Genomic DNA, 21,166 nt, shown 5'->3' on the forward strand with positions numbered 1-21,166 from the left:
TTTTACTTGGGTGGAGAAGTAGCATCTTTGTTTTCAAGGCCTGAAATGAGAAACAAAAGAATTTGGACTAAGAATTTGTGACCACTTCAAATTCCCCACCTTCTTCTCCCACCTGTTTGCTTGTTTGTTTGTTTTGTTTTTGGTCTTCATCAGGGACAAGGTTAGCAGGAGATGGAAGAAACAGGAAGAGGAATACAAAGAGGAGAAAGGAGGAAGAAAAAAGAAAGAAGGAGAATCCCCGCTCTATGCCCTTCCTGAATGTGCTACCGTAGCCTGGAGAGTTGTGGAAGGAACAGAAGAAAATCTGAAAGGAAGGTGGGCATGCTCCCCAGGGTTTGTGAACTCCCCGAAAGGAGATACCCCCACTCCCCCACTCCCCCACTTCAAGCACGTTTATCTTTAGGAAAATGGTCCCTAGCACATCTAGTATGTATTTCTCTCCTTTCAGCCTCTTGGTGAGTTGAGAGGTACATTTATTACTCTGTTTTGTTTTCCATGATCCAATCACGTGAAAATCCTATGAGTGTGAGATTTGAGATTCTCTGACTCTTAGGTCACAGCCCAACCTGGTGTCACACGAGGGCAGGAGTGCTTTTTCTCACAATTAAAAAAAAAAGTAAAATCAGGCCATTGCAAAGATCTAGAGCTCCAGTAAATGGCAAAAGAAGGTTCAGAACCAGGTGGCCTAAGGCCGTGGTCGGCAAACTGCAGCTCACGAGCCACATATGGCTCTTTGGCCCCTTGAGTGTGGCTCTTCCACAAAATACCACAGCCTGGGCGAGTCTATTTTGAAGAAGTGGCGTTAGAAGAAGTTTAAGTTTAAAAGATTTGGCTCTCAAAAGAAATTTCAATCGTTGTACTGTTGATATTTGGCTCTGTTGACTCATGAGTTTGCCGACCCCTGGCCTAAGGTATTGTGGGCCACTGACCAGTTGAGTAGAAGAGCCTCCGGTTCTTTCCAGTGAGATGAGGAAGCCCAAGGCTCCCCCTCAGTTCCATCCTGGGTCAAGCCATACACCCACCACTAAGCTCGGGGCAGACAGAGAAACTGCCCCCACACCACTTAGCTGTTCTCAACCCCGGTGCACTGGGTCTGCCCCCCTTACCCAGGAAGGGGCCGGCTGCTGCAGGTGAGTGGGGGGAGCTGGGAAAACCCACCGCAGGCAGAGAGCACCCTGTGGGTGTGATAATGAGGCAGTTTTCACCAGTAGCAACAACCCTAAACAAAGCCAGGGGCTCTGCCTTATGAGTCAGACTTCGAACCAGTTGTTCAACTTCTGAGACAGTTTCTCATCTGCTAAATGAAGAACTTCACATGTGCCTAGCATGCAGAAAGCATACAGACACAAAGCCTGGGAAATCACTGCTCTCCAGGGCTGCCAACATTACTTAAGTTCGCCCAGGACTGACTGCCCTTACTTTGAAGGGGGCATTAGCAACGATTTCTTCTGCCACACCCTGCAGTGTTTGTGTGTGTAAGAGCGTGAGGAATTCAGCGCCTTCCAAAGAAACCCAAAACTTTAATTAGAAAGAATATATGCACCCCTGTGTTCATTGCAGTGTTATTTACAGTAGTCAAGGTTTGGAAGCAGCCCACGTGCCCGTCAGTAGATGATGGATAAAAAAGCCGTGGTACATTTACAGCGTGAGTACCACTGGGCTGTAAGAACGAAGGAAATCTTACCTTTTTTGACCTCATGGATGGACCTGGACAATATTATGCTAAGTGAAATGAGCCAGTCAGAGAAAGACAAGTACCATATGATTTCACTCATCTGCAGACTCTAATGAACAAAATAAACTAAAAATCAAAATAGAAACAGACTCATAGATACAGAGAGCAGACTGACAGCTGTTTTAGGGGAAGTGGTACGGGGCTGGGTGAAAAAAGGTGAAGGGATTAAGTAAAAACAAAACTCCAAACAGACACAGACAGACAGACCACAGTGTGGTGATTAGCAGAGGGAAAGGGGTTTGGGGGAGGTGGAAGAAGGTAAAGGGGGAATAAATGGTGATGGAAGGAGGCTTGAGTTGGGATGGTGAACACACAATACAGATGATATTTTATAGAATTGCACACCTGAAACCAATATAATTTTATTAACCAACTAGAGGCCCAGTGCATGAAATTCGTGCATGAGGGTGGTATCCCTCAGCCCGGCCTGCACCCTCTCCAATCTGGGACCCCTTGGGGTTTGTCCAACTGCTGGTTTAAATTGGCAGTCGGACATCCCTCTCACAATCCAGGACCACTGGCTCCTAACCACTCACCTGCCTGCTTGCCTAACTGCCCTCCCTTGCCCCCAACTGCCTTCCCCTGCTGGCCTGGTCACCCCCAACTGCCCTCCCCTGCTGGCCTGATTGCCCCTAACCCTCTGCCAGCCTGATCTCACCCCTAACTGCTCTCCCCTGCCAGCCTGACCTCACCTCTAACTGCCTCTGCCTCAGCCCCCACCACCATGGCTTTGTCTGGAAGGAAGTTGGAAGATGGCCAGTTGACCCGGTCTAATTAGCATATTACCCTTTCATTAGTGTGGAATAGATATCACCCCAATACATTCAATAAAAAATAAAATAAAATAGATCCAGTGCCCTAGATACCATCTGGGGGGCCCCAGTTTCAGCTTTGCAAGTGGATCACAGGACTAACCTGGATGCCATGCTGACCGACAGTCCTGGTGCCCAGAGGAGGCCCAGACTCTGAGCTCACCACGTGGAGCCTGGGGAAGGCACAGAGAGAGGCATCTTTACCCCCCGTCCCCGCTCCCCAGCAAAGCACAACTAAGGATCCAAGACCCCAGAGAGAGGGCTCCTGGCTGTGTCTGCTGGAGGGGGTTCCTCCCCCTCGGCCCTTCCTGGGTTCTGGTGGCTGCACCAATAACACTGGCACAAAAACAGACAGGTTAACAAGAGAAAAGGCCATGTGATGCACGCACACAGGAGAGCATAAATGATGCTGCTGTTCCGAAATGATGGAGCAGCCAGCTTTTTCCATTTTTCAGGCAAACAAGAAATTTGTGAAGAAACCATGAGAGAAAGACACTTAAGTTTGGGTGCTGGTTACACCAAGTTTGGGCTTGCGCAGTGCGTTAGTAAAGGAGTGACAGGTTTGCCGGTGCAAGCTTTTAGGCTCTGGCTTTTTTGATGGCAGCAATAAGGTGTCTCAGGCCACCCCCCCCCACAGTGAGGAGTGCAGCCTTCCCAGGGAGACCCATTTCCTGCATTCAAGGTGACCCCGGACGGTTAAGGTGCCTGCCTTGTGCCAGCTGCTCGTCAAGTAATTTTAATTCAAAATAATCAATATGCCACTGTGGGCTATTGGGGGCTGCCTGCTACCCTGCACCCCAACACTGCTAATGATGATATTACTCCATCCCAGGCTACTCTAAGTGCTGAAAATGTATAGCTCGTCTACGCATCACAACAGACCTGTGTGGTGGGTGCACTTATGTCCTTGCTTTTCAGATGGTTCATGAACTTACCATGGTCATCAGCTGGGAAGCGGCAGAGGCGAGGTTCAGACTCACCCTGGATCCGTCGCTCCTAACCGCTGACACTGCCATCGGCTGGTGTGCGTGATCTCACAGAGGCGGGCAGAGGGGAGGAAGGTGTGAACCTCAGGGCGTGTGAGGCCTGCTGTGCTGTTGATGAGAGCCACCCCTTAAAGTCTGACAGCTGCTCCATCTGCCTCTGGACTGCTTTTCCCGCCGCTGCTGCTGCTGCTTCTTTTTTAAAAAAATATGTTTTTATTGATTTCAGAGAGGAAGGGAGAGGTAGAGAGATAGAAACATCAATGATGGAGAGAATCACTGATCGGCTGCCTCCTGCTCACCCCACACTGGGGATCGAGCTTGCAACCCAGGCCTGTGCCCTGACCGGGAATTGAACGGGGACTTCCCGGTTCATAGGTGGATGCTCAGCCACTGCGCACACCGCCCGGGCTCCAGGCGCCCCTTCTGTGCTTTCTTTATTATCTTAAAAGAAAACCAGGCCAGCCTATTCCCTTAAAAACCCAGACATCCTTTCTGAGGACACTCCCAGGAGCTGCCACTTCCTCTCCCAGGCCTGCATTCCTGCCCAGGCTGTGCACTAACACGTGGGAGGACGGGCAGCAGGTGAAAAGAAGGAGGGCCCACTGGACAGGCCGAGGACCCTGCGGAGGAGCACAGGCGCTGCGAGTCCGCAGGCCTGGGTTCACATCCCTGCTCGCCCGCAAAGACACGTGAGCAAAGGCGTCTTGTAACCTTCAGGGCAGAGCTGCTCCGCCGCTTCCCGGCCGGTGCAAAGGAGGCTTTGGGGGGGTGGGGGGGCAGCAGAGACTCACCCCCTGCCCCAGCACGCAGCCACCGCCTCTTCCCCCATCTCCTCCGCAGAAGGGAGGAACTGAACCATCTATTATTGAAAGAGGAGACGTGTGGGCTTTGCTCCTGTGTTAACTTGGCTCATCTCCGCTGCTGGAGCCCAAACCAGGCAGCAGGTCCGTGACTCCGGTCGGGGTCGGTCAGCACAGGCACAGGGTAAGTGCTGGGTAACTGGTGGGGCTTCCTCCCCTCCTCCCTTGTCTCCTTCTCTTCCACTCCCTCCTTCCCTCCTATCCCAGGTAGGTGGGCTCTTAGAGGGCACCGCTCCCCTTCACAGATGTCCAGCGAGAACAGCTTGTGGAGACAATGAAAGGAGACAGAAGCACTGGGTTGGGGATTTCTAACATCCCTTTACACGTGATTTTTTTCTTCTAATTGGGAAGCATTCCATTTCCCCAGGACACAAACACGTAATAAGAATGTAGGAAAGAGCAGGTTTATCACAAAGCAAAGTAAAAATACTTTTACTTTATCATCTTCGAAAAAAAAAAAAAAATCAGGTCAGCCTATTACCTGTGAATAATCACAGGTTTTGTTGCTTCTGCTAACAAAAAAATAAAGCCAGGGAGGTCACACAGGGACACAGCTGCTATCTGAGGGGGTCATGCTCTCAGCTGAATTCAGTGTTCAGTGAATTCACCAGTCAGTTCAGCCAACGTTCCGCTAATGGGTGAGGACCCTTGACCTTTGCCAGCTGCTGTCAGTCAACCAGACAGACACATAGCTTGGTTTTGTCGCTACACTCATAGTTGATTGGGGACGCTAGGAACCTGCACCCCTGGCCTCATCTAGCAAGGACAGACTTAACATGGGCAAAGCTGAAGGGTACCCCGCAGAACCAGTGAGCGTTACCTGCCGGTGCCTCCCAGGGGTTCCCTCCTACTTTGGGGCGCCAGGCCACAGACACAAGGGCATGTCTCTCTCTCCTGGATTCAGAGAACTGGGCCAGACCTTTGGAATCCTGCTTTTATCCAGAAAGACGCCTCTCTGCGTCCTTGACTTGACAAAAACGAAGTGAACGAAGGCTGTCTTAACCCATGAACCCAGGAGGGCAGGTGTATTCTGGCCCCAATTTTCAGCCGCCTTCCTCTGCGCCAACTCCAGCCCCTCTGTGGGCAAAGCCGTACTCTCCCCTGACGAGGTGCTGTGGGCATTTCCCACAGGACTCTGGCAGGAATTGCTGTTTGTCTTGCAAATGATATGAAACCAAGCTACCCTCCCCTGAGAGGAAATCTTTCTCCCTTGCTTTCCCCTGAGTTGAGCTTCCACTTTAATAACGTCTCTGTATTTAGGATGACCTTTGCAAAGAACTTTCATGGTTGAACATGTGTGAGATTATGTTATGTTTTAGGGTGGATTAAATAATATTTTGAAGGAAGATTCAATTTGTTTCTATCCTCAGGAAGTAAAATTATTGCACATTTACAGCCGTGGGCAAACTACGGCCCGCGGGCCGGATCCGGCTGTTCTATCCGGTTCTCTTGCTCTCCCCTCCACTCCTTTACTTTGAATTTATATTAGTTCACACAAACACTCCATCCATGCTTTTGTTCTGGCCCTCCAGTCCAATTTAAGAACCCATTGTGGCCCTCGAGTCAAAAAGTTTGCCCACCCCTGGAGAACGTTGTTAAAGCCATTCATTAGGTTTCTAAAGAACTTGGGGACTTCTGGATTGTTGTCATTGATTAAAAACACTAACTGAGCCCAGCTGGCGTGGCTCATTGTTGAGCATTGACCTATGAACCAGGAGGTCACAGTTCGATTCTTGGTTCGATTCTTGGTCAAGGCACATGCCCAGGTTGCAGGCTCAATCCCCAGTGTGGGGCGAGCAGGAGGCAGCCGATCCATGATTCTCTCTCATCATTGATGTTTCTCTCTCTCTCTCCCTCTCCCTTCCTCTCGGAAATAAAATATATATATATATATATATATATATACTAGTGGCCCAGTGCACGGGTTCATGCACATTGAAAGGAAATTAATTAGAAGAAAGATTCATGCCGTAATTGTTACTGCAAAAAAATTATATGTCAAAATAGTATATATAATATCTATAATAATAAAAGCACAATATGCTAATTAGACAGGATGGCTGAACAGCACAACGACCGTCTGGACGACCTTATGGACAAAGCTGGGGCTGCGAGGGCTGAGCCCCTTGCATGAATCTTGTGCATTGGGCCTCTAGTAGTACTAGTTTATAAAATTAAAATAGTCAACGTTCATTTTTAAATTGCCAGTGTGCGTCATATGTGCCGGCTGGTCGGATGGTCCGACGGTCAGACGGACAGTCGATCACTTAGCCTTTTATATGTATAGACTAGAGGCCCGGTGCACGAAATTTATGCACGGCGGGGGGGGGGGTGTCCCTCAGCCCAGCCTGCACCCTCTCCAATCTGGGACCCCTCGAGGGATGTCCGACTGCCCATTTAGACCCGATCCCTGCTGGCTCCCAACTGCTCGCCTGCCTGCCTTCCTGATTGCCCCTAACCGCTTCTGCCTGCCAGCCTGATCACCCCCTAACCACTCCTCTGCCAGCCTGATTGATGTCTAACTGCTCCCCTGCCAGCCTGTTTGCCCCCAACTTCCCTCCTCTGCCGGCCTGGTCACCCCTAACTGCCCTCCCTTGCAGGCCTGGTCCCTCCCAACTGCCCTCCCCTGCTGGCCATCTTGTGGTGGCCATCTTGTGTCCACATGGGGGCAGGATCTTTGACCACATGGGGGCAGCCATCTTGTGTGTTGGAGTGATGGTCAATCTGCATATTACTCTTTTATGAGATAGGATAGAGGTCTGGTGCATGGGTGGAGGCCAGCTGGTTTGCCCTGAAGGGTATCCTGGATCAGGGTGGGGATTCCCTTGGGGCGTGGGGCGGCCTGGGCAAGGGGCCTGTGGTGGTTTGCAGGCCGGCCATGCCCCCCGGTGACCCAAGCGGAGGCCCTGGTATCTGGGATTTATTTATCTTCTACAATTGAAACTTTGTAGCCTGAAGCGGAGCCAAGGCTCCTGCTTGCTCCGTGGCGGCAGCCATTGCTGTTGGGATTTATTTATCTTCTATAATTGAAACTTTGTAGCCTTAAGCAGAGGCCAAGGCAGGCCAGGGCTGCAGAAGCTTGGCTTCCTCCATTGCCAGGGAAAGCCAAGCCTCCCTCCTGCTCTCTGTGGCCACAGCCATCTTGGTTGGGTTTATTTGCATATTCACTCCTGATTGGCTGGTGGGTGTGGCTTGTGGGTGTAGTGGAGGTACGGTCAGTTTGCATATTACTCTTTTATTAGATAGGATTTTAAAAAAAGAAACTGAGTTTGGTCCTGCTCTTGGCAGTAAGTGTGTGAGTGGCAACATTATGGAATGAAAGTTACCATTCACTGGCAGGCAGTAAGGAACTGGAGAGAGATTTGTTCAAAGTAACACATTAATACAGCTGTCCAATAAGTGTAGCAAGTGAGACAACGACAAAATGCCAGTGAATTGACACTGCCCCATTTGTTCTTTAGATCCGGCTATTTTTCTCTAGTACCCAGGAGTCCCGAGACCGTGGTGTTTGGCACTACCGAACTCACAAATATTCAAGTACCCGAGGCCTCTGGGCGGGATGTCCTGATTGAAATCTGCTGAGTGGCCACTGTGCCGGGCATGTGCTACGCCTATGTTACCTGTAACCCTCCCGCCTCCTCTGCACATGGCCCATCTGACAAAGGAGAAAACCCAGGCTTTGCGAGACGAAGCGACTTGTTCGAAATGACCCGGGCAGGGGAACAGGAGCCAGGCTGGGCCAGAGAGTCCAGGAGGGCAGAGCCGGTCTATTTCAGTCACCGTCTACCCCAGAGCTGGCGCAGAGTCAGATCTTAACTAAACATAAGAAAGGAATGAATAAATATGTGAGCAAATGTCTGACTTCTAACTGAGCTCCTCTCCATCTTAGCAAACCTTTTCTTCCGGTTCACAAAATTGTACTGTTATGCTGTCGAGTTGAAGGAAGGGCTCTCGAGCCTCGGTAGAAGCTGAATATTGGTCAAGGTGGTTACTGATGTTCATTTTTTTAAAATATGGCAAATTACTCGTGAAAAAGTAAAAGACCGCTGATAAAACCGCATGGAGGATTTTCTTTGGCGCAATAAATCAGCTTGCTTCAGGGTTCAAGTCCATTCCTTACTCTGCAGCAAGGCCGCTCTGCGATGCCTAAGGGATTGTGAAACCATTTTCTACTCTTAAAAAGAAAAGGCATTTATTTTTCTGGAAGGCAAGCCATTGATAGACATTTACTCAAGAATACGAGCTTCACATCTCTTCTACAGCTGGCCCAGATTCAGCTCAATGCATCCCCCTCAGCCCACACAGCCCCGCACAGAAGCAGTGACAACCGAGGCCTTGCTCTCAGGAAAGAGTTCATGGACAATGTGGGCTGCAAGTCTTAAAAAGGTGAAAAACTCTAAAAGGAAAATAAACAGGGTGAAAAGAAAAGCATTTTTGAGCCTCCTGTATCAACTTCAGTTATTCAACATGGTTGGGAATGTGACTCTGTGGATTCATTAGTCCCCGCTTATCCATGGGGGACACCTCCCAAGACCCCCAGTGGATGCTTGAAACCACAGGACTCTCCTATATCTATATACCTAGGATACAGTTTAACTTATAAATTAGGCACAGTAAGCGGTTAACAATAACTAATGATGCAATAGAATGACTATAACAATATACTGTAATACAGGTTATGAGCATGTGTTCTTTCTCTCTCCCTCTGTCTGTCCATGAGCCTGCACAGGCAGACACTTTATCTTCCATACTGTGTTTTGCTGTACCTTGGATATGTTTGGACACACAAATAGTTACCATTGTGTCACAGTTGTCTATAGGGTACAGTAACATGCTGTACAGGATTGCAGCCTAGGAGCAATAGGCTACATAGCGTAGGTGTGTAGTAGGCTGTGCCCTCTACGTTTGTGTAAGTGAAATCTATGGTGTTCGCACAATGATGAAATCAACCTAACAACAACACGTTTCTCAGAATGTATTCCTGTCGTTAAGCGATATATGACCATAACCAAAGAACTGACTGTTCTCTTTCTAAACCTCTCGTCATCATTTTCCTTTCCCAGAAGTTGTAGAAACCTTTGCCAAAGGGAGCCTATAAAATGCTCTTCCCCTTCCCGGCCAGTGTTGCTCAGTGGTTGTGTTGACCTATGAACCAAGAGGTCATGGTTCAATTTCTGCCCAGGTTGAGGACTTGATCCCCAGTGTGGGGCGTGCAGAAGGCAGCCTCAATGATTCGCCCATCATCAGTGATGTTTCTATTGCTCTCTCCCTCTCCCTTCCTCTCTGAAATCAATAAAAAATACATTTTAAAATGCTCTCCTCTTGTTTGGTAGCCAGAGAGAGAAGGCAGAGCAGAAGTTAATGGAGCCCCACAGGTCCTCACACTCTTGCCACCTCTAGGTCCCCCTTCTTGAGTGCTGAGCTCTGGTGGAACCAGGAGACCGCATGCTCGTGGCTGCCTTAGCAAGTTTGATCTCCATGGATGAAGTCCACCAAACACTCTTCGCCTTCAGGGTCACCACTGGAGAGCAGACACTTCACCAGAGGAACAAATCAGATTTCGTTTTATTTTCCTTTGTCAAAGGTTATGCATTTTGAGATTATTGTTCATTCACATGCATTTGTAAGAAATAACATAGAAAGATCCCATGTACCCTTCCCCGTTTCCTCCAAGAAACATGTCTTGCAAATCTATAGCAAAATATTAGAACTATGATATTGCCATTGACAGTCAAAAGAAAGAATATTTACATCATCACAAGGATTCTTTTAAAAAATATATATTTTATTGATTTTTTACAGAGAGGAAGGGAGAGGGAGAGAGAGTTAGAAACATCGATGAGTGAGAAACATCAATCAGCTGCCTCCTGCACACCCCCTACTGGGGATGTGCCCGCAACCAAGGTACATGCCGTTGACCGGAATTGAACCTGGGACCCTTGAGTCCGCAGGCTGACGCTTTATCCACTGAGCCAAACTGGTTAGGGCCATAAGGATTCTTAATGTTGCCTTTTTATACCTATACCCACATCCCTTTTACTTCCACCCTATCCTTAACTCCTGACAACTACTAACCTGTTCTGCAATTCTCTAATTTTATCTTCATTCTTATAATTTACATATGTATTTGAATTTTTTTCACTAGTTCTCTGAAGATTCACTCAGAGAAGAATCTAAAGCTACTTATTATAAATAATATTTTAAGTAAAAATAATATCCAATTACATGATTTGGTCACTTATGGAACAGAACATGGCAAAATATTGTGCATCTGCATAAAAAGATGTATCCAAAAAACTTATAGAAACAAAAAAAAAATGCATGCCACTTTAAAAAAGAGTGATATACAGAATTGAGTTGCATATTCAGAATAGTCTCAAATATGTAAAAATATGTGGAGATAAAAGACCAGAGGGACATTAAACTAGATATTTATAGTTGCTTGGAGGAAATGGATTCATGAGTGAATTCTTTCTTTTTTACTCTTACAATCAGAAGATGAAGTTTATCTTAAAAGTTTTTCTAAAAGTAGAATTCAATACTGTATTCATAGTGTTAACTAGGACAGGCACAAAGATCAAAGATTCTGCTCTTCTGGATCAAAGGGACCTAAAGGCAGAGGGCATTCGGTACCATGGACAGCGCACCACAAGTACAGCTGGGCTGTGTGAAATCAGGCTTTCATCCTGAGTGTGGTTTTACGCAGTTGGCTATATCTGACTAAAACAATTTTATTATTAGCGTGCTCTTGCCTATTTTTTTCCTAGCTTTTGCCCTTGTAGCTATGAAGTAAATTTTACATTTTCAAGTTTTTCTTTGAAACAGTGGCCAATTTGTAGATTAAAACCAAAAGATTTTGGTAAACATCAACCAGGGTCTTTAAAAGTAAGGTAATTGTTGCAGGAATTTACCCCACTTGTCTTAGCCCAAACACGGTGTTCTGATTTATTGTTCTAATCAGAGACTGTTCTAGGTGTCATTGGCTAGCCTGTCTAACTCCTGGAAATATATGGTCTTAGAATGTTTTTCAGACTTCAATAGCAGCTTTGATAAAGAGCTATTTTTTTCTTCCTCCCCCCTTTCCTTTCTTTCCTTTTCTTTTTATTATTACTCTCCTCTCTCTGAGGTCACTATGACAAAAATACTGATGAAGCAGAGGAAGTTGAACTTTTTATGGATTTGTACTAAAAATGCCCTAATGGTGATACTATTTTATAATCATACTAAAAGCAGCCAAAGTAAAAAAAATAATGGAGTTTTATATTTACTAGAGTTTTAATGTTTAAAAATCTTTTAGAAGTCAGAGGGCCATTTAAATAGTTTCTCCTTATAAAATAAATTAGCTAATCATAATTAACAAGTGAGAAATTTTAATTCTCCCATGAAATATATAAAAAACCAACTATAATAGCCTCCCCCCCCCCGCCCCCCGCAACCATGTTGCAATGAGAAAAGGAACGTCATGCTAAGTTTTGTGGGTCAAAAACATACAGACAAGCCTGGGTCCTTGTACCGTGTCTGATCCATGGTATCATCTCTGGATTGCTTACTTCTAGACTTCTCGTTTTTTGTTTGTTTGTTTTTGTTTTTTGTTTTTAAATATATTTTATTGATTTTTAACAGAGAGGAAGGGAGAAGGATAGAGAGTTAGAAACATCGATCAGCTGCCTCCTGCACACTACCTACTGGGTATGTGCCTGCAACCAAGGTACATGCCCTTGACCGGAATCGAACCTGGGACCCTTGAGTCCGCAGGCTGACACTCTATCCACTGAGCCAAACCAGTTAGGGCTTCTCAGGTTTTTTTTGGAAAAATAAACCTAGAATTTTTAAAGGCACTCTAGAGGGTTCTTTAACTCAAAGCTAAATACATTCTTCTTATGAGTGTAGGGTAGTCGCTATTGTAGGACTGGGTTCATTAAGTACTTAGTATTTATTTATTATGTACTTTCTATATGCTGGGCCTGTTTGACACTCTGCAAATACAAACAAGGCTGTGTTCTGAGGTTTCAGAAGTGTGCCTGCCTGGCCTCTTTAACTTTTGGAAGTTGTGATGGAATAGGCATTCCTACATCTTATCAGTCTTCATAGGGTTGCAGAGCAACAGCAGAGCACTGTGAGCTTAGGAGAAAAATTAAAGAGAGGATACTCTTACTTAAGAATCCTTGGATTCTTTGGCCTCATGAAAGGAATTGACATAACAGTGGTTAGGAGTATGAATTCCAGAATCAGAATAGGAGGTTCAAATTCTGGCTCTACCCTGTAAGAATTGTAAGGCCTTGAGTCAGTACATTGACCTTCTAAACCTCAGTTTCTCCATCTGTAAATTGGGAATAACTGCAGTACCTACCTCATAGAGCTATTGTGTGGATCAATGCCCTAATGTATGTAAAGCACTTGAGAGTGTCCCTGGCTGAGCTAAGTGCTCAAAATCTGAGGTTTTATTATCATGATTATTATTTAAACAGATACATAAAAATATGGTTCCTGCCTACATGCATTAGGGGAAGAGATGAATCATGGGTTGTGCTGGAAGATGGGAGAACAGATGGGGTGGATCAGGAAAGACTTCATGGAACAGCAGCCCCACTCTGATGTTGGGCCAATTTGAAGTCAGTTTCTCCCGAATGACTGTCAACATCAGGGATCAAAACAAATCCTGTTTAGCCACATTCCATTCTAGCTATCAGCCAACTTACTGGCTGTGTGAGTGACTCATGTCATGGAGAACTGGAGTCCAACCCTGAGAGTCACCATGCAGCGACCTCATTCCCATCTGGCATGAGCATCAGGGGACTCACAGGGCTTGCTCCCGCATGTCTAAGTTTCATGCTTCCTCAGGATGTCCACTTGAAATGTGAGTCATACCCATCTCGTCAGAGAAGGAAGGTCCTTAACTGGAACCGTTCCACCATTCACATCCCCCCAGGGATCCATATTCTTGTAATATGAAGAGCCTGCCCATAGAGGAATGACATTTAGTAACTCCAGTCATGTGTAGGGGAGGAGCAGATTCCTAAATCTTAATTATAGAACCATCGGGCCATTTTCTCATTAAAACCACTTAAGGCTAAACAAATCCACATTCCCTTGGTGTTTAACACACTTAACTTTTAATGAAGTCCCTCAGGCTTTAGGTCAATTTAAACAAAGAGAAAAGTATAAAACTTTTAAACAGTGATTCATGGAACTCATTATAATTAATTACCTAGTCCTCCCCCTCCCCCCCTTAACTAGCATTTTCTAAGATCATCAATTATTAAGAGTGGACAACTCTGCTCTCTTCGTTGACCCAGCTGTATCCAGAGATGTCTGGAAAAGATTCCCTTCTCTGTGCTCCTTTTACGAATCTTCCCTCTCTCATTCATAAGCCTGGGTAAGGAAGTTCCGGATGATTACCTGAGTTATACTCTTATGGGGAAGAGGTAGGTAGTTGCAGGATTTCTCCATCAGGTCAACCATGTCAGGTCTCTGAGATGCCTTCTCAGCAATTCTTTGGATCTTCCTCCAATGGCCACAAGACTGCTGTAGTACCTTCAAGCATTAAAACACCCCCCTGAACAAGTATACACAGAAGTAGAAATGGAGGGGCCAGGCTTTCTCCACATCCTTCATCACGAAGGAAAATCTTCCCAGAATTCCTTCAGGAGACTACGCCTTATGTTTCAGCCAGGATTGGGTCTATCTCATGTTCAAAGCTTGGGCACTTGACTCCTCGATGTGACTTTAAATTTTATGAAAACTTCAATGTCAAACTACTTGAGTAGTGCCCCCATTTTTGCTTTCACCTCCCTTCAACAGAGACACCCTCTCTTTTCAGCATCCTCAACTCTCTTGTCTCATAGTCTTCTTGGACATCTGGCCAACAATAATTAATCCAACCATCTGGTCCTTCTACGTAAGGGAACTCTGAGGTTTAAAAGCACTCAGTTCAACAGTTGGCAAGCACATAAAGGTTACCTGCTATTATTATGTCTTTCTTTCCAGAAAGTATACTTTGAATCCCTAAGCCCCATCAGTGGTCCTCTAGGAAAGACTGCTGGTCCAGAGTGGGCATGCTGAGGACTCTGTCATTCCTATTATCTTCCTTCTCTTCCTTCTGACCCAGAAAGACAGCAAGTCTGGTGATGAGGGGACTGGACACTGGAGGCACATTACCTGAGTAAAAACCCTCACTGTGTGGCCAACCGTAGGCGAGTTACTTAACCTTCAGCACCTCAATTCCTTGTCTATGAAATGAGAATGGTCATGATAACCGCGACAGAGATGGTGTGAATGTTACATGGGATAATCCACGTAAAGACCTTAGCAGATTGCCTTGCATATTGCAACTGCTTATTAAATGTTGGTTCTTATTGTTGTTATTCATTCTATACTCGCCAACATTTATTATCCACCGACCAAGTGCAGAACACTGCTAGACACAGGTCACTAATAAAACAGTCCCTATTCTCAAGGTGCGTAGGAGTCTCCAAGTTAAAATTTGTCAGCCCTTGCTTCCTCTTGTGGAAGCCACTGTCATGATGACCTTATTTGAAGACAGGCTCTCGGAGGGTCCATCTCAGGTGACACTTCCCTTGCAGACTCTGTCTCAGGAATCCTACTGTGTCCTCAGGCAGTTCCAGTCTCTAACTCGAATCACCTCTCTCTCTGCCCCCCACTGACCTACTATTTTGAGTCAAGAGGAGTTAGAAACACCACAGTAGAGTAGTGAAGACATGTTCTAGGTTCCAACCCTCGCTCTGCTGCTTCCACCAGACAAGCTTTCTAACCTCTCTCCTCACCTGTCAAATGGGGGCAGAGCAGCACCTGCCATATAAGGCTGCTGTGAGCATTACGTGAGTAAACATTGAACACTAGTCTAGAATATTGCCCGGCGCAGCGTAAGCGCTATAGGAGAACCTGCTATTATGGTTACTATGAACTTTAAAGAGGGTCAACATAGCACGGAACCCACCGGACTAGCCTAGAGCGTCCCTCCCGTAGATGTGGCTAATGAGCATGTTCTCTGACAGCATCTTGACAATTCCTCCTCCTAGGAGACAGAAGAAGAGAAACCTAGAGGACCGAGGAGATGGGAAAGGAAGAAAAATGTCCTTATTAACTCCATTAGCTGGGAACGTTCACGCCGCTCTGCAGCATGGCTGGAGCGAGGGAAGGCCCTTCTCTGGAGAAAGCCGCCCTGGATTACACAGCAGAGCTGCGGGCCCAGGTGCCCAGTCCAGCATCGCTCCTCTTCTCCGCCTGTCCGCAGGAAGCCAAGGGGGGCAGGACCCTTCTCTGGGGCTTTTCAAGAGAACCCAGATGTGGTCTGGGGCTCAAGTTACAGATGCTCTTGGATTCCTGCACCCGAGGAGACGCAATCATCTCTACAGATCCACCACCAGAGGGCAGAGCGTCACCACGCGAAATCTTGAATCTCACTAGCTGAGCCCACCTCCAAGTAGCTGGGGAGGTTGCGGCTCTTCCCAATTCAGTTCCATTGGGGCGTGGCCCAGGATCTCAGAGATCAATTTTTGAGTGCAGACATTCTGCCTGCTCAGACCCCTCACCCCAGGTCATGCCCATGCAGGAGCCCAGACACGTCTGTCCCGGCCACCCCTTGCCTGACAGAGGAAAGGGGCTCAGGGAGGAGAGTGCAGGGAGTGGCGATGGGGCAGAAGGACAACGCTGTCAGCCCAGCATCCTCCCAGGCCAGGGGAGGCTGCTCCCTGGTCCTCCTGTTACTGAGTGTGTTCGTTGGATGCAAAGGAAGGGAAAGTACGATGAGGGGCTCGTTCGACCCTCTGTTGCTGCCACATCTTCACATCTCAGACCCCTGGAAGCCTTGGCTCTAGCTGAGGGCTCTCGCCTGGGCAGATTTTGTTGTAGCACATTTGGGAAGTCCTTTATGAGCTGGCAGAAAGTGGCATGATTCCTAACATAGCATCCCTAGGTCCCGATCCTCCTCGCTTACTCTACCTTGAAGTCATGCTGATCATGAAAACATAGGGCAGTGTGGGGTTTGGGGTGGAGGTGACAGAAGCTTTTGACCTCCAGTGCCCCTACAGGGAACTGATAGGTGGGGTTATCTGTGGCCCAGAGTGAGTCCATCCACGTGACATCACGTTCTGGTCACGTGACATCACGTTCTGGCTTCCCCATGCAGAGTCCATAGAAGACAGCGCCTGCCCCCCTCCCCCTCCCCCCCTCCCCCCCTCCCTCCCCCGGCCCAGGTGGGCATCGGGCAGAGCGTCTTGGGCCAGGAAAGAGGGAGTCAGGTTCCAGGTTTCAGTTTGCCCTTGCCTTGCTGCTCTCCGCTGGGGACATCACTAAGCCGGTCTGGGCTTTTGTTTCTTACATTTGACAATGACATTGGCTCTGAAGGGCAGTACTATTCCGTTTCGAAGTGATTCCTGCTCAAGCCTTAGGAAGGCGTCTGAATGAGGAACGAGAAGCCTAGTTTTGTAGAATGGAGGTTGTCTGCCAAGGTCACGGAAAGAGTGTGAAATGTCAGAGGAGCGATCTCGCTCTCTGTTTACACCTGTACGCACCGGCTCACGCTTCCCGTCCCCGGAGTTTAATTAGTGTCTCCTGGCACAGGAAATGCGTCTGGAATACTGTGGGCTGCTCGCAAGCACCTCACATTTCGTGTATTATTAACCGGCTGTGCAGCTCCTCTTGTTGTGATCATCACCTCCTGCAATGTCTCATGGGAAAATCTCAGGCAGGGCATCTTCGGAGCAGTGTCTTGGCCACATTCACGCTCACCTCCTCGTCAACACACTTTTGGGCCATCCCCCCCCCTCCCCCCGCCGGCTCCCCAGTACGATCTTGGGTAAATCACTTACCCAGTCAGTGCTGTTAGTCTTTTTAAGCTGGAAGCCAGAAGAAAGTTCTGTTCCGCCCCCTTGCTGCCCCCTTGGCGCTCCCTTCTCCTTGTCCTCGCCCGCGGCCCCCACACCAGAATTCTGCACCCCGCCGTTCTCCATAGCTCGTCTTCACAGCTGTAGACATTCTCCTGCCCTCATCCTGCTTTGCGTTCCCTTTCCTAGCATTTCCCGCTAACTCCTGCCAGTCCTTCAGGCCTTCCGTCCAGGAAGACTCCCCGCTCCTCCCGCCACACCTTCCGGGTTTGATGCCCCCTCTACACGCCCACAGCACTGACACGCCCTCCCTCCGGACCGCCCTCGTCTGACCAATGTGTCTGCCCATCTGGACCGTCCGCTCATCCCCGCACACCTGACGCCAAGCCCGGCGCTCCGGCCCTCTGCCCCTTCCCCGCGGCTCAGATCGGCATGGATCTGGGTGCAGCTGCGCGCGCTCTTCGCCTGGACCCGCCCGGAATGCCAGGCAGAAAGCCACGCCATGCCCCGGCTGCTCCTGCTGCTCTGGCGGAACTGGACTCTCGAGAAACCAATGCTTCGAGTCTCCATCCGCAAATGGGGGGCGTTGGTAAATGGTTTCCGTTGAGGCCTGGCAACCCCCTGAGAAGAGGGAAAGCATGTCCGTGCCAGGAAGTTGATGATGTGCCTTTAATATTCCAAACGAGCTGTAGATACGATGACCTCCTCTGATGGGTTAGGACAGTGGTCGGCAAACTCATTAGTCAACAGAGCCAAACAGCAACAGGACAACGATGGACATTTCTTTGGAGAGCCACATTTAAAAAATATATATATTTTATTGATTTTTTACAGAGAGGAAGGGAGAGGGAGAGAGAGTTAGAAACATCGATGAGAGAGAAACATCGATCAGCTGCCTCCTGCACACACCCTACTGGGGATGTGCCCATAACCAAGGTACATGCCCTTGACCGGAATCGAACCTGGGACCCTTGAGTCTGCAGGCCGACGCTCCATCCACTGAATCAAACCGGTTAGGGCGAGAGCCAAATTTTTTAAACTTAAACTTCTTCTCATGCCATTTCTTCAAAATAGACTCGCCCAGGCCGTGGTATTTTGTGGAAGAGCCACACTCAAGGGGCCAAAGAGCTGCATGTGGCTCGCGAGCCCCGGTTTGCTGACCACGGGGTTAGGAGACCAAGGCCCCGAGAGGGACTGACTCAGGGTCCAGTCACAGCGCTGAAGCTGTGAATAGACGTCCTGGACCCTAAGCCGTGAAACCGTGCTTCCTCACTGTCTCCCCCAGCCCCCAGCCCCCAGCCTCCGCCGACAGCAGTGCCAGGCCTTGCCTCCAGGAGCCCAGGAGGAGGCACAGGGGTGGGTGACGGCAGCAGATGGCTGCAAGGGCCTGCCCTCGGGGTTCAGGGAGCACACCGCGTGCTGCGCTCTGCCCGCCGTCTCAGTAGCATGTGGACCCCACACGTGGGAGAATCAATGTTGGCAAGGACAGGAGGACCAGCTGCTCAGACATGTTGGTCATTCGAGGTGCCTTCAGACACACTCACACAGCCTCTGTCTCCCCATCAGAGCCACTCACTCAGGTCAGACCATCTGCTCTGGGCAGAGCCGAGTGTGGGGACTCAGGACCTCGAGGTGGCGGGGTTAGAGGGACCTTAGAGTCCTGGTCCAGCTCCCCGCTGCACAGCTGAGGAGCCTGCAGCCGAGGGGAGGTTGTCCTGCTCAAGGTTATGCAGCTGGGAGGTGGCAGGGCCAGGACAGGAATTCTGGTCTCCAGATGGCATTTCCACGGCCCCACACCTGGGTCACATTATGCACATGTGATCGATGTCAGGAGGCCTCTCTCCTTCCCTACGGACCACGTGTCAGCCCGCCCATGGCCCTGACACCCAGCACGCCCCTATCAGGGTCCAACGCCATCACAGAGGGAGGGGAGGGCAATGGTTACAAACTCAGGCTTGGGATCAGATGGACCTGAGGTTGTGACTGTTCCTATCAGAAGATTCTTTAACTCATCTGTAGTTCCCATATCTGTCCGAATCGATCATGTGCCAACGACTGTTTTAATTACCTGTGTTACCACTTAAAACCATTCAAACAACCCCAATGAGATTGGGTCTGTTGCCTGTGGTTACTGAGGCACAGAGATTTAGAAGTTTGCCCAAAGTTACACACCTCGGAAGTGGCCCCTGTGGACCTTGAACTCTGGAACACACGCCTTCACTACCAGGTTGTTGTATTGCATACAACTCCCGCTCCTCCATCCCCATCCCCCAACCCAGCAAGCACAGCGCCTGCCTGCAGGTGACAGCACACCTAGGTCATCTCTGCTCAGCTACAGGCCAGCGAGCTGGTCAGTTCGTCCCATTGCTGAGAAAAGGCATTTCCACGCCCCCAAACCTGGGTCACATTACACACGTGTGATTGATGTCAGGAGTCATTGGTCAACCTGGCTCCTTTGAGGGGGCGCAGACCGTGGTCCTCCATAAATGCACATTTCCAAGGCATTTTTCAAATCATCAGAGCCTGGTTTGCTTTGGGCTGGTTTCTTTCTTTTCTTTCTTTAAAATATGTTTTTCTTTATTTTTAGAGTGAGGAAGGGAGAGAAATAGAAACATTGATGAGAGCGAAACATCATGGATTGGCTGCCTCCTGCACGCCCCCTACTGGGGATTGAACGTGCAACCCAGGCATGTGCCCTGATGGGGAATCGAACCAGTGACCTCTTGGTTCCTGGGCCGATGCTCAACCTCTGAGCCACACCTACTGGGCTGGGCTGGCTTATTTCTGAAGCTGAAGGAGACCGGTATTTGGACGCATCTAGGAAAGGCCCGACACAGAGATGGCTGCCTTTGACCTCACAGAGTCCCAGCGTCATCTGGTTCCACGGTGAGGATGCCCAGGCTGGAGGCTCTCAAACCTCTCTCTCCACTCTGTGTATTTATTATTCATCCTGTCCTTAAATACTCTTCTGTGATGAGATGCTAAGTGACACGCTAAATATTCATCGTGCTGTACCTAGCACGGGGCCAAGGATAGGAGTCAGCAGAACAAATGTGCTTTCTGATCGCATCTCTTTCATTCTAGGCACGGAACGCCCCCGGCAGCCCGGACTCCGTCCCCTTCTGAGCGCGAGCCAGCGAAGCAGATTCCACACAGCCCTTCATGTGCTGCCAAGCCGTCTCCGGAATCTTGGCAAGTCCTTCCTGTTTCTTTCTTTCTTTGTTTTTTAACGTTTAAAAGCGGAGGTCTGACTTCTAGGCATATGTGTGTGCACCCACATAACCACCATTTGGATCAAGAGCGAGGACATTTCTGGCAGCCCCGAATTTCCATCATGCTTCCCAGTCAATACCACCCCCACCCCGCACACAAGACATCCTTATTTTGACAAGGGATTGCTTTTATCTTGAAGTTTAACGTAGACCCTTCCTTCTGTCATTTCTGTTCACTTTCCCTCTTTTTAAAATTTAAAGGCAAAGGCCCAGTCATTACATGTTGCCCATTGATTTGAAGTTCACTAGCGAGGAAGCATCGGACAAGCAGCGGGGCAGAGAGGATACGGGCTTGGCCTGGAACAGTTTGTTGGGGGAGAGGGGAGTCGGGGAGGGGGTGGGGGGGAAGAGGGAGGAGAACTTGTGGGGTGTGTTTTGGAGGTAGCGGCGACATGGTTGGATGTGGCAGTGAGGGAGAAGATAGAATCAAGCGTGATCTCTAGGGGGCGACTTAAGTTTCTTGTTGAAGCGTGATACCTTTTGTGGAAAGAGGGAAGGTGGGAAAGGTTTGGGTGTGGGATGAGATCAAGAACTCTACCTGGAGATTTTAAAGACTCAGGTTATTCATCTGTAAATAGGAGAAGACTAGATCCTACCTCTTGGGGTCGTTCTGCAAGATGAAATGAGATAATGTATGTGAAGGGCACATCGTAAGC

The 21,166-nt window shown here is 48.5% G+C and overlaps 1 protein-coding gene across 1 annotated transcript in view; it reads left to right on the forward strand.

The window, feature by feature from the left end:
• Window positions 1-20,396, forward strand: part of LRIF1 (ligand dependent nuclear receptor interacting factor 1) — a 74,067-nt gene extending 53,671 nt beyond the window's left edge. Inside the window, exon 4 of the mRNA XM_080648636.1 lies at window positions 20,323-20,396. Within this exon, the coding sequence (XP_080504762.1) occupies window positions 20,323-20,364 (42 nt within the window). The 3' untranslated portion in view covers window positions 20,365-20,396. The remainder of the gene's footprint in view (window positions 1-20,322) is intronic.
• The last annotated feature ends 770 nt before the right edge of the window (window positions 20,397-21,166 follow it).

This window comes from Plecotus auritus (assembly GCF_963455305.1).
Source record: "Plecotus auritus genome assembly, chromosome: 12".
Lineage (NCBI taxonomy): Eukaryota > Metazoa > Chordata > Mammalia > Chiroptera > Vespertilionidae > Plecotus > Plecotus auritus.